The sequence below is a fragment of the Ictidomys tridecemlineatus genome, chromosome 2 (genome assembly GCF_052094955.1).
Source record: "Ictidomys tridecemlineatus isolate mIctTri1 chromosome 2, mIctTri1.hap1, whole genome shotgun sequence".
NCBI classification, from domain to species: Eukaryota; Metazoa; Chordata; class Mammalia; order Rodentia; family Sciuridae; genus Ictidomys; species Ictidomys tridecemlineatus.
This window is the reverse complement of record NC_135478.1, coordinates 43,054,817-43,073,993: the sequence shown is the minus strand read 5'-3', so window position 1 is coordinate 43,073,993 and position 19,177 is coordinate 43,054,817. Positions and strand designations below refer to the sequence as shown.

The 19,177-nt window shown below is 34.5% G+C and overlaps 1 protein-coding gene across 19 annotated transcripts in view; it reads right to left on the bottom strand.

Moving 5' to 3' along the window:
- Ankrd28 (ankyrin repeat domain 28) overlaps window positions 1-19,177 on the bottom strand; it is a 179,703-nt gene that overhangs the window by 62,200 nt on the left and 98,326 nt on the right. For all 19 annotated transcript variants that reach the window (XR_013434431.1, XM_078038326.1, XM_078038325.1 and 16 more), the window contains 4 exons: window positions 16,498-16,698; window positions 14,711-14,798; window positions 9,851-9,993; window positions 6,258-6,470 (listed from right to left, as the gene is read on the bottom strand). Coding sequence is in view for 18 of the 19 variants with exons in the window: in XM_078038326.1 (XP_077894452.1) it covers window positions 6,258-6,470; window positions 9,851-9,993; window positions 14,711-14,798; window positions 16,498-16,698 (645 nt within the window). In the remaining variant the exon portion in view is untranslated. The remainder of the gene's footprint in view (window positions 1-6,257; window positions 6,471-9,850; window positions 9,994-14,710; window positions 14,799-16,497; window positions 16,699-19,177) is intronic.

The following is a 19,177-nucleotide window of genomic DNA, read 5'->3' as shown; positions in this document are numbered from 1 at the left end:
ATTTATCAAGGCACTAAGCAACTTCGCAAGACCTGTCTCAAAATAAAAAATAAAGAAGGGCTGGGGATGTGGCTTAGTGGTTAAGCACCACTAGGTTCAATGCCTGGTACCAAAAAATAAATAAAAAACCAAAATCTTTTGATTAATAAAAACACACAAAGAAAAGAAACTGGGTTGTAGTTCTAACTGCTGAGCAATACCCAGCATATTGATTGTGTACATACTAAAACTGAAATGTGACAAGTGCCCTGGGTTTATACTAACACCGTTATAATGGAGACCTCAAGAAAGCCTCATGCCATGCGGACTATTAGGAAAGCATACCATATATACATAAACCTAGGTGTTTTAGTTTATAATTAAAAAAAATTTTTTTTAGTTGTTGATGGACTTTTATTTTTATTTATTTATATGTGGTGCTGAGAATCAAACCCAGTGCTTCACAACTGCTAGGCAAGCCACAACCCAGCCCAAGTCCATAATTTTATATAAAATTTTCACACACACAAGCAAGTGATCCAAGTAATCTTAAAACCAAGTAATCTTAAAAACATTTTCAATCCTAGAGGAAATTTGAAAAGGGATGAGGGAGAGAGGATACATGCTTGCATTGCTATTTGCCATAAGCAAAAATTTGGACAAGTTTCCTACTTGAGACTTCACTTCCTCAACTGAAAATGAAGATAATAACTAACATCTATACATCATAGATCAGTTGTTCAGAGTAAATATAATACTTTTTGGAAAACTTCATATACCATACATACTATAAATGCTTATTTTAATATAAAATTTCATTTTTACTTCAAGCTTTTTTCTTTTACTTTCAGGTAATAGACATTGAACCCAGAGGCCTCTACCACTGAGCTAGTTCCTCCACATCCCTTTTACATTTTTTTCTTTTGAGATAGGGTGTCACTAAGTTTCCAAGGCTGGCTTTGAATTTGCAATCCTCTTGCTTCAGCTGTTTGCATTGCTGGGATTATAGACATAATCTGCTGTACCCCAATTTACTTGATGTTTTAAAGCATGTCAGTTTTTTTTAAATTTTAATTTTTAAGCTACAGATGGACACAATATCTTTATTTATTTTTATGTGGTGCTGAGCTCACCACTGACCTCTACCATTGAACTATAATAGCAGCCCCCCAGTTGTTATTCTTTCAGTCAGGAAAAAACAAAACAAACAAACAAAAACCCCACAACAACCACCAAAAAACAAAATCATTTTAATAAAATAATTCTAATTCATTATTTGAAAATGTTTCCTATGTTGCCAATTTTATCTACAGTCTTTTTATTTGGGGTGTGTGTATATATGTGAGAAAGAGAGAGAGAGAAGTACTGGGGATTAAACCTAGAGGTACTTTACCACTAAGCCACATGCCTAATCCTCTTACTTTTTATTTTGAGACAGGATCTTAGAAGTTGCACAGGGCCTTGCTGAGTTGCATAGGATGGTCTTGAACTTGCAATCTTATTGTCTCAGTCTCCCTAGCCACTGAGATTATAGGCATCAGATACTAGCTCTACAGCTTTGGTTCCGACAAAAAACAAAAACAACACCAAACAAAGGAAGACTTCTAATAAAAACTAGGATTCAGGGCTGGAATTGTGGCTCTGCGGTAGAGTGTTCGCCTGGTGCTTGCAAGGCCCTGGGTTCGATTCTCAGCACCACATAAAAATAAATAAATAAAAATAAAAGGATTGTGTACAACTGAAAAAAATAAATATTTTAAAACAAACCTAGGATTCATAAAATGATGAAATTGGGATGATCTCACTAGTTAACATTTATACACATAGTAATCAGTATATTTCAGGCCAGTTTAAAAACACTTAGATATACATATAAAATCAGTCATTTAATCCTCACAATCCTATTAGAAAGATACCATTGATCTTATTTTATAGAAAAAGTAAACTAGGCCCTGAGGTTAAAGGACTCAACCAAGTCTCTGATCTAGTAAGTGGTAGAGTCCTTTATTGTAAGCCTACAGGCACCATTTGAGTAATATTTTTACTTTCTGCATATTGATCATAAAAAGTATTCTAAATATACAAAGGAAGAAGAGCTTTGGATTACCAAATAAGAAGTCTGCCTTAATATGTTAGGAAGGCATATTTCTCTCTGTATTGAAGAAGCAATATGGAGTTTTACTTAACCCCTCAAAGCAAATAAATAGAAAAACCCACAAACATTTTAAGAGTTGATATTGAATATGACCAAAACTCAGTAATAACAAAAAGGCCACACATTTTACAATTTTTAAGTTTAAATATTAAAAGAAGTACTTGATGTATTCCGTTTAGCTGACTCATTTTTATTCTTAAAGAGCAGAGTGGGTGGGGAAAGGAGAGCTTGTAAGTAAAGCAATCAAATCAATGCAGAAGGGCTCATGTTAAGCAAATTTATAAAAACCAGACCTATGTTGCCTTTTAAAGTCCACTCATTTACCTCTTCCACTCTGTAGAATAACTGACTTAAAACCTTAGAAACTGAATTTTTATAAATTAAATGATTACAATTTTTAGTGATCTACAACTTAAGGAAAAAACAACAATATGGAGACTAGCATAGGAGGGACAGAATAAATGGAGAGGCGAAAAAAGAGAACATGAATATTTGGAAATTTAATTTTAAAATTTATATTTTAAGTTAAAAGTTTAACTTTAAAATTTTAAACTAGGTGCATATCTGTAATCTCAGAAAAGTGGGAGGCTGAGGCAGGAAGATCACATGTTTGAGGCTAGCCTGGGCAACTAAAGGAGAACTTGTCTTAAAATAAAAAAAATAAAAGGACTGAGGATGTAGCCTCAGTGGAAGAGTGCTTGCCTAGCAGCCTAGCATTTGTGAGGTCCTGGGTTCAAACCCTAGTGCTTAAAAAAAAAAATGTGGGTATTAAGAACAAGGCCTTTTAGTCAATCAATGATTTAATAAATACTAATTTGACAAATGCAGTTAAATACAGATTTCAGAAATGAATACTTATTTTTCTGGTTGAAAATGTAGAGCTATCAACAATTTCTGTATAATTTCAGAGTCAGAGGGAAATCATCATGGTAAATGTGTTTCATTGGAACTTGGCAATGAAATAACTGGACAACTGCACATTAGTAGGATGTCACACATCCTTCAGAGAGATTAAAGCAACTTTTATAAAATCTGTTTCTAAATTCACATCATAGGCTGTTGCATACAGATTTACTTAAACGGTAAATCTTAACCCCTTTGCTAAAAAATTCCCTGTCATGTATGAATTTTCAAATTCATGAAGGACGTAACTTCAAATAGGACCATTGTTCTGAGTATTTCATAACTTGGCCTCTTATGGCACTGACACTCAAATTTTAAATTTCAAAAGAAGATATACACTTAATGTAATTACAGATACTAAACTTAACTATGCATTCTGTAATATGAACCCAATGATTCATTATCAAATTATACTAAATATTCATTCAGTGTATAAATCAGGAAGCCTAATCTTTGTTATTTAAAGACAGCACCATGTAATTGAAAAATGTATAATAGCTGGGCATAGTGGAAAAGCCTGCAAACCCAGCAACTCAGGAGACTAAGGCAGGAGGAACACAAGTTCAAGGCTAGCCCTGGCAATTTAGCATGACCCTGTCTCAAAATTAAGGAATTTAAAAAGGCTGAGGATGTGGCTCAGTGGTAAAGCACACCTAGGTTTGATCCCCAATTTATCTTTCTCTTGCATGAACACACTTCCATGTACAAGAATAATACCTAATGATACTGGTAAGCCTCCATTATTTCCATGATACTTAATGTTCAACCTGAAAGATGATTTTAACTATAGCCATTTTAATCATAAACAGGTCCCACAGAGACCAAAAATTTGGTTGTAATCTTTGTTTCTAAGGAATGTTAAGATGATGTAGATTTTTAAAAATTTTTGATATAACCTAATTTTTATTTAAAAAAATATTATTGGATCTTTTGGGGGGAAGGGGGGAGTGTTGAGGGCTACAGCCTAGTCAGGATGATGCATGGCATTTTTGCCAGAAGGGAGTGGTTGAGAGGTGATGCCAGTGAGCCACTGAGATGATAATGGTTAAGTTAAGCTGCGTATTCAGTTGTATATAGACCCCTGCTGTCCGCCTCCAGTGCCCACTACTTTGGAGTTCGAGATGGTTGGTTGGTGAAGTTCCGGAGGAGGGATTTCCAGAGAGGGTATTCCTAGAAGGGCCTCCTGGGTGTGTGGGTGGCATTTGTAGGAGTTCAGGGAATAAAGGAGTTCCTGTTTGAACCTACAAGTGCCTTGTGGTGGCTTGGTTATTTTGTGCCCAGCCAGATTGCGGCAAAAAAGCAATTCTCCTTTTCTAAAGAGCTTAGCTATTTTTCTGGGCCTCAATTATCCAAAAAAACCCCTAAGAATTGTTCAAATTATAATAAGCTGTTCAAACTTATCAAAACATTTTAGAGTAATTAGTTAAACTATTAAAAAGGAGTCACTTATTGGTTTGTTCAAAAACTGAAAGCCTTAAATGTTTATTCCTTTTTTATTCTTTGTTGTTTTGGAATTGGGGACTGAACCTAGGGGCTCTTTATCATTGAGCTACTTTTCAATTTTTTGAGACAGGGTCTATCTAAGTTGTCAAGGCTGGCTTGAACTTGTAATCCTCATCCATCAGCCTTCAGAGTCACTGGGATCACAGCTGTGTACCAACATGCCCAGCTTAGTTTGTTTTTTTAAAAGATCGCTTTAGCTCCAAGCATAATAGAAGTTCTTACTGATACCTCATGCCTCTCCTTCCTTGGGTGTGATATGAATAAATTTTGTCCATTTGCTGGGAACAGACAATGTAAAGCAATGATCTAATTACAGGTGGGCTTGATGATGCTACAGCTGTCTGAGTGGGTCAGTGCCATCATTAAAGGCCTCAATAAAGTTAGGTTAAAAAAATGGATTTCCTTCCTACCAGTAGTCTGAAAGACATTTTCCATCATACCTATCAAAGGATCTAAAATTGCACTTATGTAAAACTCCCCATAAACCACATTTTTCTTTTTTTGATATATGGTTTCAATAAACTGCCTAGGTTCGACTCAAACTTGCAATCCTTCTGCCTCAGCCTCCTCAGTTGCTGGGATTATAGGTAAGCGCCACCACGAATGGGTTTCTGTAAATCATGTTTTAAGCTTAAATATTTTTAATAATCTTAAATGGTTCTGTGGTTTTCTTTTCTTCTTAATACAAAATATAGTTTGCAAGCAACAAGTGAGAGTACCTTAGAAAAATCTAAAACAATTATGTACCATATAATAGTGATGCTCAAAATCTTGGTCGAATGTGCTTTCTCACAGAATTAAATACAGTAAATTAAGAGTTGACTTTCTTTCTTTCTTTCTTTTTTTTTTTTTTTTTGGTGGTCCTGTACAATCAAAAAAATAAGAAATTATACCCCATTTGATTCAAATGTATGAATTGTCAAGATTATTGTACTGTCATGTGTAATAAAAAAAAATACAGTAAATTGTATTTTGGCTCTAAAATTTTGACAAATTTATAAAATTCAAATGCTTGTTATTGAATGTGATCATGACCAAAAAGTAAAAAACCAACTATTCTTTGTATGTAAAACAGAGATACTGCCACCCAAGACTGTGAAAAATCTCAAAGAATTGTAATGTAAATTTCCATATATGGACCATCTGAATTTTGCCACTAACATTTACTATGTCTTTTATCACATTATCAATCCATCCATTTAATTCTTTGATGATTTTTAAAGTTAATCACAGACATCATTATGTGTCACATCTACACACCTCAATATGCGTATCACTAGTCAACATTTAGGGTTTTTCTTCCTTCTGAGAAAAAATTTCCATACAACAAAAATGTATCAAATCTTAAATTATCACCTTATGAATTATGATAAATGCTTATCTATATAATACAAAATCCTGTCAAAATAGAAAACATTACCATTATTCCATAAAGTTTCTTCATGCCCCTTTCCCAGTTGATCCCTATACTCAGAAGCAACAACTGCTCTGATATTTTAACTACAGCTTCTGGAACCCCACAGAAATGGAATTTCCTGTGTTCTAGAACCTTACATAGATGGAAACAGTATATATATTCCTAACCTTAGGCAGCATATATTAAAAATTCATCCATGTTCTTGAGTTTATTAGTAGATAATTTTTATTGCTAAATGGTACTTGCTAAAGATAGTTTTAGTAAACAAAATACCTCAAATTTTCTGATTTTATTTCATACCTTCATATTGACATCAGCCCCATTGCCAACTAAAAGTTCTAAACACAATGCTCCATGTGTTGATGCAGCAGCAAAGTGCAAAGGAGTAAATCCTTTTTCATTCTTTTGATTTACATTAGCACCACAGTCTATAAGTTCATTCACGACAACATCTTGTCCATTATAGCAGGCCACATGAAGAGGTGTATTTCCATAGGCATTTGGTTCATTCATCTATTGGTAGAAAAAAATGTGCAAATGTTAAAGTAGTCTTGATGACTATCATTATTGTGAACTATTTTAGGAATTTTCGTGTGGTTGTCATCAAATTATTAAAGCAAAAAAAAAAAAAAAAAAGGAAAAATACAGATGAGATCTACAGTGCTAAAATTCTTTTAAAATAATGAATATAACAAGTATTTTGGTGTTAAATGGATTCTGTACATTTAGAGATAGGCAATTCACATAGGCAATGTCTATACATATACAATGTCTACATCATGACAAAATCGAATGATTCCAAAAGGAATATTTTTAGGAGAATGAAAACAAGCATAATCTATTTTTAAAAGGCTTCAAAGTTAGGGACTTGATATGAAATTAACTCCAATAATTATGAAAAAATTAACAATCTGAAGACTGAGGTATATTCAGTTCAGTATCATGTTATTTTCAGCTTTTCATTTTGCAGTGACAAGACTAAGATTACTAACAGAGATCAGGATTTTTTAAAATAAATGAAATTCTATTCAGTTTTGTTAAAGACTTGTAAATACATTCCAGTTTCACATGTTGAAATTTTTATCAAAAGGCAGAAGAATGCTCAATAATGAGAAATAATCCATCCAACTCAGGTGGCTCCCACCACCAAATCATTTCAAATAAATAAAATAGGGCAATAATTTAACATTTATGTAACTTTTGTGTAGTAAAGTTTTACCTTGACTGAAAAAAGATCTAGTCTATCCTTGACTTCAGGGAGATAATTTGTCACATATCCCATACCTTAGATTAGGTTGAAGAAACAGAATAGGTTTGACACTTGATACTAGGGTAGGGGCCGATCATACCAGATTTAAACCAACACTGTGATTCAGGGTGGGGGTTTTGGGTCATTATGTATCAGCAAACTTGGAGACTAAAATCAACCACTTAGGCAATAAATTAATCATGCCTATGATGGGGCCTCAATTAAAAACTAGAAATTAGTGTGTGCACTGGCATGCATCTGTAATCCTAGCAACTCAGGAGACTAAGGCAGGAAGATTGCAAGTCTGAGGTCAGCCTTGGCAACTTAGTGAGACCTCATCTCAAAATTAAAAATAAAGGGGCTGGGGTTGTGGTTCAGTGGTTAAGTGCTTGTGTGAGGCACTGGGTTTGATTGTTAGCAACACATATAAATAAATAAAGGCCCATCAACAACCAAATAAAATATTTTTTTAAATTAAAAAGGATGGGCTCAGTGATAAAGCATTCTTTGGTTCAATCCTTAGCATCCAAAATAACCCCAAAACAACAACAAAAACACCAGTGAAAATGAAGCTCAGATGAGCATTCCTAGTTGACAAAACTTTGTGTATATCGTTACAATGCATCCTGACTCCATGAGGAGGACAACTTAAGAACACTCCTTAGTTTTGTCCTGTGTGTCTCCCTTCCTCTGGCTATTCTTAATTTGTACTTTCCTACTATAATAAACCATGATTGTGAATGTAATAACTTTCACTGAGTTTTTTTTGTGTCATCCTAGTTACTGAATGGTTTCATTTATTTATTTGTTTATTTTCTGGTACCGGGAATTGAACCCAGGTGCACTCTACCATTGAGCCTATCCCAGTCCTTTTTATTTTTTATTTTGAGACAATTTCATTAAGTTGCCCAGGCTGGACATGAACTCATGATTTTCTTGCCTCTGCCTCCCAAGTTGCAAGGATTACAGGCATGTACCACTATATTCACCTTAAACCTCAATGTTTCTAGAAGCCCCACCACCACGTGGTTGGTCAGAAGTGAAGGCAGACTTGTGCAGATAGAGATATCCCTCTAACCATGTAGTTGGCCCCAGTTTGTCATAATTTTGATATTTTCTTTTTTGAGATGACTGGTAATAGAAACTGGAGGAATAAAAGAGTAACAAGAGTAGATTTTGCCACTCTCAAAACCTTCGAAAAGGAACCAACTTTGCAGAAACCTTGAATTAGGACTTCTATATCCCAGAATTTTTAGAGATTAGTTTCGTTCATGGTAAAGTTTTAGTTCATGGTAATTTGTTACAGTATTCCTAAGAAACTAAAAAAACCATGCAATAAGAGATCATATGTCACTAAAAGATCCCAAATTGGACCATTTATTCTAAAGAACATTCTGCTACCAGAATTTACAAATGTTCGTTTTACTGTCAATAAAATAAGCTAGGATGAATTTAAAAGTAATTAGAAACGATGTTGCCTTTATTTGTGTTAAGGGTCTTTTAAGACACTAAGTTACTCTGTTGAAACAGGGCTATTAAGAACTATTGAGCTGAAATGGAACTTCTCTACTTTGCACTCTCCAAGAGCCCACAAATATGTTTGGTTTTTAAAACCTCTTCTGAATCCCACATTTTCCATACTTACTTGTTTTTAGCAAAGTGTTTCCCTATATCCTAAATTAGCAGTCCATTCAGCTCTATTGCACTGAATGAACTCTGTAATGTCAAACCAGGATATCACTTACTTTTTGTTATTTTATTTTTTTACAGCTGAAAACTGCCTCCCTTTAGTAGGTCCTTGCCTTCTCTTTCCTCCTAATTTGCTGCTTTGAAAAATAACCACGTATGTCTTAACCATATAAAAAATAAGAGTAAACATATTCGGACTAAAGAATATGTGTTTAAAGGATCACTTGTGAAAACTACAGGTACTATCGTTGTCTCAGTTTAGGAATTAAATATACCCAGATACAGCAGTACCCCTTCCTCAAAAAAGAGAATTATATATTAAGCAACACTTAAACTTGGTGAGCAAGAAGTCTCTTGTCTTCCTGCCTACCTCTTCCTGATAGCCATTTAAAAGGGAATATCTGACTAATTAAGTGAATAAGACTAATAATAACCTAGTCACATAATCCAAGTGTGCCTGACCTGCTGGTTTATGCAAAACTGGAGGAAATGGAGCTACAGAGTTTGAAACATGATGGAAAAGAAAACCTTCTGGAAAATCACCTTTGGAATTTACTTTACCTCAACATATTTTGACATATTACCTTGATTATAAATTAATACACTGTTTAAAGAACTATAATCATTTGGTTAAATGACAAATATTGTAAGAAATCTTTTTTTTGGGGGGTGGGTGGGTACTGGAGAATGAACCCAGAGCTGTTTTATCACTGAACCACATCTCTAGCTCTTTTTAATTTGGAGTCAGGGTATCACTAAATTGCTTAGGGCCTTGCTTAGTTGCTGAGGCTGGCCTTGAAGTTGCAATCCTTCTGTCTCAGCTTCCAGAGTCACTGGGATTACAGCTATGAGTCATCAAGCCTGGCTTCTGAAATCCTTTTAAATCTGAAAGTGTTTGCCAGTGTAATAAAATTCATAAAATATTCCATTATTTTATATTGCTCTATATACCTACATCTACTCCAAGATCTAGAAGGTACTTGACTACACTGATCATTCCACTGGAAGATGCTGCATGAAGAGGCGTATAAGACTTCTTATCTTTGCATGTCACTTCAGCTCCATGTGCCACAAGTAATTTCACTACTTCAATATGACCTGGAAATGTGTTGAAGAAAAAATAGAGATGAGCATATATAAAATATTAAATATAATCCTGAATATATTTAAAGAAAGACAAATATGCATATTAATCACATAATGCATGATAACCAACAATCAATCTCGTTACAATCTGAAAAAGCACAGAATAAAAGATTTCAGAATCATTTCTATTGGTAGAGGTAAGATTAAATATGATGCACTTTATTTAATTTGTCCAGTGTCAACACTACAACTGATAAATCTTTTGCCAGATCTTCTGGTCCCCTCCTACCCTCACAGACTGACTTAATGCATTCTTAAGTTAGTTTTAATTTTTAACCTTGTTTATATTTCTCAGCCTTACTGGAATCTTGTTCTTATAAATCTGGGAGTGACTTTGTTTTGTTTCTTTCTAATTTTTCTTTTTCATGTTTGAGATGGGGCATTGCTGTTACCAAAGCTCAAATGCATGGGCACAAGTGATCCTCCTGACTCTTCAAGGGGACTGCCACAGCACCTGGAAGGCTTGTTTCTCAAGAAATTAGGTTTTCTTTTTGATACTGGTGATTGAACCCAAGGGCGCTTTATCACTGAGCTACATCCCCACTCCTTTTTATTTTGAGACAGGGTCTTTCTAAGCTGCCTAGGCTGGCCTCCTGCCTCAGCCTCTGGAGTTGATGGGATTACAGGTGTGCACCACTGCATCCAGATAAAGCCCTATTTTAAAAGGGGGTTATATACAGGGAAGTGAACCACTAAAAACATTAAGAAAGGGTTTTCCATAGCTAGTTTGGAGGTGATTCATTTCAAAGAAAAAAGGGGAGAAAAGTTTTAGAGTAAAATAAATTATATTACTTTGCCTGGGTGGCTGTAGCCAAAAAAAAGTCAATTTATAGAAAGATAAGCTGAGGACCAGAATTTAATTCCCATAGGGTTTTCTACCCTTTCAGTCCCAGTATAAGGGATTGAACCCAGGGGCACTCTACTCCAGATATACACCCATGCCCTTTTTTATTTTGAGTCAGGGCCTTGCTAAATTGCAGAGGCTGACCTTGAACTTGTGATCCTCATATCTCAACTTCCAAAGTTGCTGGGATTATAGGTGTGTTCTACCATATTTGGCTTCTAGAGCTATTTTTTGAGTGGCATCCATGAGACATGTATGGTATATAGATTTCAGAAGAAAATAATAAACACCATCTTTAATTTAATTCCCTTAGGAATTAAGAACATTTTCCACATTTTAATTTTGTTCAGGAATGGACAAGAAAATTAAAACAGACTGTGTTAGAATTTATTTTCAGGGAAAGGAGGAGGAAAAAAACAGTTCATATTCATTTAAATTATGCACTGCTTCAAGAAGAAAAAAAAAAGTTAACAAGTTGCTAATCAAGTAACATTAGCTGGGCAAGATGGAGCATACCTATAATTCCAGAGCTCAGGAGCGAGGCTGAAGTAAGAGGATCCTAAGTTCAAAGCCAGCCTCAGCAAAACTGAAGTGCTAAGCAACTCAGTGAGACCCTGTCTCAAAAAATAAAAAGGGCTGGGATGTGGCTCAGTGGTCGAGTGCTCCTGAGTTCAATCCCTGATACTCCACCTCCCAAAAAAGAAAAGAAATATTTATTCAATGTCAAAGTCCATAATAACAGGACTGAGGCAGAACATGCCTGGATAAGGCTAAAAGTACTGAAAACACTGAAAAGATTGAGGAAGGATGATGGCAGAAGCAAGCATAAATTGAGGAGAGAGAAATGGCAATTTATTTGGGGTCAGGGTTGGGGCTAGAGAATATTGATAGAGACTTCAATAACAGCATAAGGAGGTGGGACCTAATGGAAAATTTAGGGAACCTCAACCAGTGGATGAAAGGAAGCCTGTGAGAAATAAATCACAAGATTACAAGTAATCCCTAGTATCTACTGTAATTTTTTTGAGGGGTGGAACTGGGGATTGATCCCTGGGATTCTTTACCACTGAGTTACAACCCCAGATATTTTTTGAGACAAGATCTTTTGCTAAGGTGCTTAGGATCTTGAAAATTTGCTGAGGTTGGCCTCATGTTTGCAATCCTCTTGCCTCAGCTTACTGAACTGCTGAGATTATAGGCATATACCACCACACCATGCTTCTTACACTAATGTCAATGGATTCTCTGGACATAATCTAGAGGTGACAATGTTTACCCTTTAGGCTTGTCTTTAAGATGGGTGACCCATCAACAGTTTCCTATTTTCACTATTTAGTTCTTTAATACCATATGCCTAGAGTAGTTTTAGAAGCTATGTGTCATCTTGTTCAATGCTTGCAAATGAAAGGAGAGTTATGAATCTGAATGCTTATGCTCAAAAATTAAATGGCCAGTGCTATAGTTTCTATGTGTCCCAGCACTAAACTTAATATCTAATGCAACAGTGTTAAGATGTAATTTTGTGTGGGAATGGGTTTGTTATAAACATTGAATTTAACTCCCCTTTCTAACCAGCGTGATGTCTTGTACCATGCTATGATGAGGCACGGCCTACATCAGATGCCCATGCCTTGATCTTGGGCTTCCAGCCTCCAGAACAGTAAGAAAATAAATTTCTGTTCATTACAAATTACCCAGTCTCAGGTATTGTTATGGTAGCACAAAATGGACCAAGACATGTAGTGATTTCCAAGAAACATTGAATTACCTTTTTCAACCATAATAGAAAGGTCTAAAATATGATACTATATCAGTGACCACCAAGCTATGCTAGATCACCTGAGAAACACATAATCAACTATTTATGGAGTTCAATTATAGGAAACTACAAAATTACTCTGGCCTTCCATTTCATAAAAATAGCTGTTAAGACTAATTGTTCAGGAGTAAAAGGCCTGATGCATTTTGTTTAATGTGTAAATTTTTTAATATACAGTATTAGTTTTAAATCACAGCACTGTTTCTAAACTATCTTGAAAAATAAACTACAACAGAATATTCAAGAAAGTTTCCAAGACTTAAAGTAGAAAACTATCAGGTGTGAGGAAGAAACTTTAGTATGCCACAGAAGACTTGCTTCTGAATTTTTTACCTCCAAAAAAATTATCCATTACATATCTAAAGGCACATATTTTTGGTATGAAACACTAAGTGTTCAGCCTCTGGCTATCAAAATATTTTATCTGTCTATCTATCTATCTAATTTTGAGACAGGGTATCACTAAGTTTCTTAGTGCCTTGCTAAACTTCAACTTGTGAGTCTCCTGTCTCAGGCTCCAGAGTCACCAGGATTATGGGAGTTTGCTGCCATACCTATTCTGGCTATTAAAATAGTGACATGTAACAAAAATGTTAATCTTCATCTTTAATCATTCTTTGCACCTATACTAGAATTTCAGAACTGCAATTCAGCATGGATTCTTCTGGACCTTAGAAGTATCTGTACTAAAATTTGATAAAGATGATACATAAGATTTGAAAGAGAAAGATACACATATATGGAGTGTTACAACTGATTTGCATCCATTTTACAATGTTATATAGGTTTTTAAGGTTAATTACCTTCTACTTAATCTTTAATTTTTAAATGAGATAGGAAAAGACAAAACCAAGAATAGAAAAACAATGAGAAAAAGCTACAACTACATGATTCTTCCAAATTAGAAGAGACAAAATAGCAAAAGCAGAATTATTAGAATGTGTAAGGCCCTGAGTTCAACTCACAGCACTGGCGGGGAACCTAAAATGAATTACAACCTTTGGCAGAAAGAGAGGACGTCCTAAGCTCCATGGATGCAAAGGGAGGGACTTCAAAAATAAAATGTCTGTTGAGCACAGTGGCACACACTTGTAATCCCAGCTACTAGGGACGCTGAGGCAGGAGAATCACAAGTTTGAGGCCAGCCTAGACAACTTATAGAGTCCCGGTCTCAAATAAAAAATCAAGGGCTGGGAATGTAGCTCACTATGCACTTGCCTAGTATGTGTGAAGCCCTATGTACAATCCCCAGTACTGCAAAAACAAAACAAAAACCAAATGTCTACACCCATGACTTTTTCCAAGAGGTAAAACCTAGCCTTATAAGACTTCTAAGGTTCATGGTAGGTTATATTTCCTCCATGCTTAGCGATCTGTTTCTATATGCATGGTCTCAGCACTCACAACAGAGTAGAAATGCTATTTTTATGCATTTCACAATATTCTAAGATAGGCTGAATTGCCTCTTTAGTTTTCCAAATTATGTCAAGAATCAAATGTTTTGTTAGTGCTTGTATCATTAATTTGCATAAAGTACTGGGTGGTCTATCCCAGGATCATTTTCCTCATGAGGTCTAGTTTTATTTATTCTAATGATTTATAAATGACAGTGTAATACATTTTGATACGTCATACATAAATGGAGTATAGCCTCTCATTCTTCTGATTGTACACAATATAGAATTATACAGGCCATGTAATCATATATGCACACAGAATAATAATGTTTGAGTCATTCTACTATCATTTCTATCATGAGGTCTAGTTTTAGAGGGCAATCAAATAAAAAATGAAGATGCACAAGAAACTTAGTGCTTGGCCCAATATAAGATTTCTTAATACATCTTCATAACTTATATGTTACCAAGATGGTTCCACCTGAGCAGGAAAATCAGATACGTTGTACCTTTTAATTGTGTTAGAAATGTTAACACAAATAGCAAGAAATAAAATGTACTACTTTCCTAAATATATAATGTGAAAAAGTAAATTCAAAAAGTACATACCCATATATGCTGCCCAATGAATAGCACGCCTATCCTTCTTATCAAAAGCATTAATATTGGCACCTCTGGACAAGAGTAGCTTGACCATCTAGAATAAAATAAACACAGTTTCAATGAGATTCAGAAGTAGAATTGTTCAGCCTTGTGATGAGTACTTATCTTAATTTCTCTGGCACTATATTTCTGGTAGAAAAGGAGCCAGATTGAATATATAAGGCCATTTAACATAACAGGATAAAGTATGAAAAATGCGTTCACTGTGGGTGTTACTGAAGTCAGGTAGTATCTTTCTAGAAACCATTTATTTCTGTCCTGGTATTTTATGAACAACTAAGTATAAATAAGAAGGTCTAAAGTTAGAATATTTAACAAAAGATTTTATTCCTATTCATAGCCCAACTGTTATTAAAATGCAAAGTGAAAATACTCTTCCCAGAAATGTCTTAAATTTAACTTATGTACAAACTTAACATCTACAAAATGATTAAACTTGAAGGTTACTACATAGTCTACTTATCTCACAAAGTACCAAGAATAATAATTATACCTAATCATATTTACAATATTTTCTTTGTTGAAGGGAATTTAGGACATATTTTGTGACCTTAATTATAATGGAGGCAAGGATTTATGCTGCAAAATCAGAAAAGTATAGTGGAAAGAACACTGCAGCCGACAGCTCCCCAGCTATGGAATCTTGGGAATGATTCTCTACCACTTGGAATTTTTGTGTCTACAAAAATGAAGGACTAGGAGCTGAATATTGTAACATATGTCAGTAGTCCCAGCTATTCAGGAGAGGCAGAAGGATCACTTTAAGCCCAGGAGTTGGTAACCAGCCTGGGAAACATAGCAAGATCCTATCTCATTTTTTTTTTTTTTTTTTTTAAAGGCTGGAAAAGGTCATCTCAAAGGTTCCTCTAACAGTTTGGTTCTTCCCTGTCCCTCATGCACTTATAAACCTCACTCTTTGATAGGACAACTATAGTAAGTGATGTTTGCTGGAAGACAACTAAATACTAATTTGCTTAAATTGATTTCTTCTGATGGTCTGTCACTAAAGAACTATCTTGACTAAATGCTGAAACTAATTTATAAGAAAGCATGTTTCAAAATTCTCTGCCACTGGGCTGGGGATGTGGCTCAAGTGGTAGCGCGCTCAACTGGCATGTGCGGGGCACTGGGTTTGATCCTCAGCACCACATAAAAATAAAGATGTTGTGTCCACTGAAAACTAAAAAATAAATATTAAAATTTCTCTCTTTCTCTTAAAAAACAAAATCTTTGCCATTATCATTCTGAGTGAACAAAGAAATTGCTGTCTTCCCAGATTCATTTTTTCCACAATAATAGAACATACTTTTCATATTATGTTAGCTAGCAGGCTGTTACTCCAGGTTGACTATAAAATTCATGTGCATAAGCAGTACAAACTAAACAAACTTCCAAATTTGAGAAAGTTTTATCATGGAAAATAAAGTTTGAAGATTTGCTATGGGCAAAATTTGACAAATATGAGTAAGATATTTTTATTTCCTTTTACTATGGACTTATAAACGGCTAAAGAAGGGAAATTCAGCCAGGCACAGTAGTGCCTGTCTGTAATCCCAGCTGAGGAGACTGGGAGGAGGTTGAGGCAGGAGAATTCCAAGTTTGAGGTTAGGGCAACTTGCTGAAATCATGTCTCAAAATAAAAGTTAAAAAAAAAGGTAGGGGATGGGGCTTAGGTGTATAATGCTCCTGGATTCGATTCCCAGTACTGTGGAAGGGAAAAAAATGTCACCTACTTCACCATGTCCACTGAAAGCTGCATGATGTAATGCAGTTCTTCCGGCTCGATCAGACACATTTACGTTACTCAGAAGAGGTACCAAAGCTTCAGCACACTTTACAGCTTTATTAGCAGCAGCGATGTGTAAAGGGGTTTGCCAATTTTTGTCTCGAGCATTAACATCTGCAGAATGCTTCAAAAGTACCTGAACTGCTTCCTAAAACATATGAAGATAAGTTATAAAAGACAAAATAGTTAACAGTTTTAGAAATTGTTTACATATATGTATATGCATAAAGGAAATAAAATTTCCTGAGGAAATAAGAAAATTCTGCTATTATTTAATGTTAAGATGAAATTTATTAAAGAAAAAAATTCAGAATTTACAGCTGAGACATTCTCTTTACATGTGTTTCCATTAAAGGACTAACAATCTCTAACAAAATGTATGAAACAAGCCAGGTTGTGGTGGCACACCTTGTAATCACAGCTACTTAGAAGGCTAAGGCAAGAGGATCTCAAGTTTGAGGCCAGCCTGGGCAAATTAGCAAGATCCTACCTCAAAATAAAATAAAAAAGGACCTGGGATGTAGCTCAGTGGTGCAAGCCCTTGGTTCAATCCTCAATACCACACTCAAACACACACACAAAATTACAAAATTAAATATTGACAAGTGTTCTTCAAAAATATTCATTTTTTAATATCATGCTTCTGTTAGTAAGACACAACTTATATATTGAACAGTATTAGGAGATTTATTATTTTTCCAGTGAAAACATAAAAATTTGAAGTATAATATTTCTCAAAGTATTACACATGCTACATTTTTAAAAATGAAAAAAAAAATCACAAGGTCTAGTTCATTAAATTATTTTTTTCCAAGAAGTACATGGAAAACCCCACACCACCACATTAATAAATTGGGCCTCATGGCAGAATTCCAAGGATTTTAGTATGTAATCAACATTAAGCAATATAATCAGAAATAAACTTTGCAAAAACTTTTTCCTTATAGTGATAATCCTATCTTTGGTAGATAAATACCAAAATATGTATGAAAAAAAATACCAGAACCAAAATAGAATCTTAGTTCTGTTATTTACAAGGTATACTAGTCAATCTTATAAAACTGACTCCTAGTGATTTTATTTATAAAAGTAGGGAGTGATGTGGTGGTATCATAAGTCTTCTCAATTTTGCTTTAAGGCATAATAAATTAATGTACATCAAGTTTAAAGTATAAATTGCTATAAGTATACAAAGTATCAAGGAAGACAAGACAAAATACTATTGTCTATCAATCACTAATAGCTTTTTAAGCCCTTAAATTAAAAAGTAATCAAAATCACGAAACAGCACAAGTACCTAATAGGGTTGGCAAAAAACTGAAGAGATGCATAGTAATTCATGGGCGTCCTACCTGCTAAGGAAGCCAATTAGCTAATCAAAAATGGGAGAGGTATGACTCCACAATTCCACTCCACTTATTTGCTCAATTATAAAAGCAAAGAACAACAACAACAAACCCCTCAAAAAACAACAAACAAAAAAACCCACTCCAGATTCATCTAAGAATGCTCACAGCAAGCCATGTATGTTGGTATATGCTATAATCCCAGCAACTTGGGAGGCTGAGGCAGGAGGATCCCAAGCCTGAGACTATCTCACTATTAGATAGTGAGACTCTATCAAAAAACAAAACAAAACAAAACCCAAACAAAAAAACCTCATAACATTTTTTAAGTCAAAAACCAGAAATATAAATGTCTATCAATAGAAAAATGAGAAACAAACTGAAATACATTTGTACAATACAACTCAGCAGATTAAAAGGAATGAAGCAATAATAAATGTAACATTATAGAATCTAAAAATGTTATGTTAAAGAAATTAATACACATTGAATGATTTCATTTTTATTAAGTTACATAATACAGAAAATTACTCCATGATGAGAAAAATCAAAACACTGGTTGCCTCTGAGGTTGTCCATCCCCACTTCTAAGAAGGATACAGTATGACTTAGGGATAAAATAAACACTTTATTGGGGAAAAAAAGGTGATAGGTATGTTAGTGAATGTCTTAGAAAATAATTAAAAATAAAATGAAGAATTTATTACTTCATATATTGCAGGGCCAACACGCCTAGTAAAGATGCTGGAAATAATACCATTAAAACTTCTGCAGAAATATTTATGCTCTATTAGGAAGAACAGCAAAATCAAAACTACTGTTTCACTGGAAAGCAAGAATAAATCTAGTTTGTGGGGAGCTGGGGTTGTAGCTAAGTGGCAGAGTGCTTGTCTAGCATGTGTGAGGCACTGGGTTTGAGCCTCATCACTGTATATAAACAAACAAACAAATAAAATAAAAAATTCTACAATGTAGTTATATAACTACAAAAATTTTTTTAAATCCAGTTTGTGAAAAGTAAGGATATGTAAAGTAGCACCTAATAAAGGCTGTAAATAAAGCAATTAAGACTCATAATCAAAATAGATTAGTGCTTAATTTACTTACTACTCAGAGTAATACATATTCAAGTAGCAACCTCAGAGAAAACTAAAGAAAATTTCTAAAGGCTGGGACCTTTAAAAAGGTGAAATTTCAGAAATACAAATCAAAGTGCACAATGTCATATCCTACTAAAATTCTAGATCATATTATTGGTACATAAGACAATAATGTGGGAAT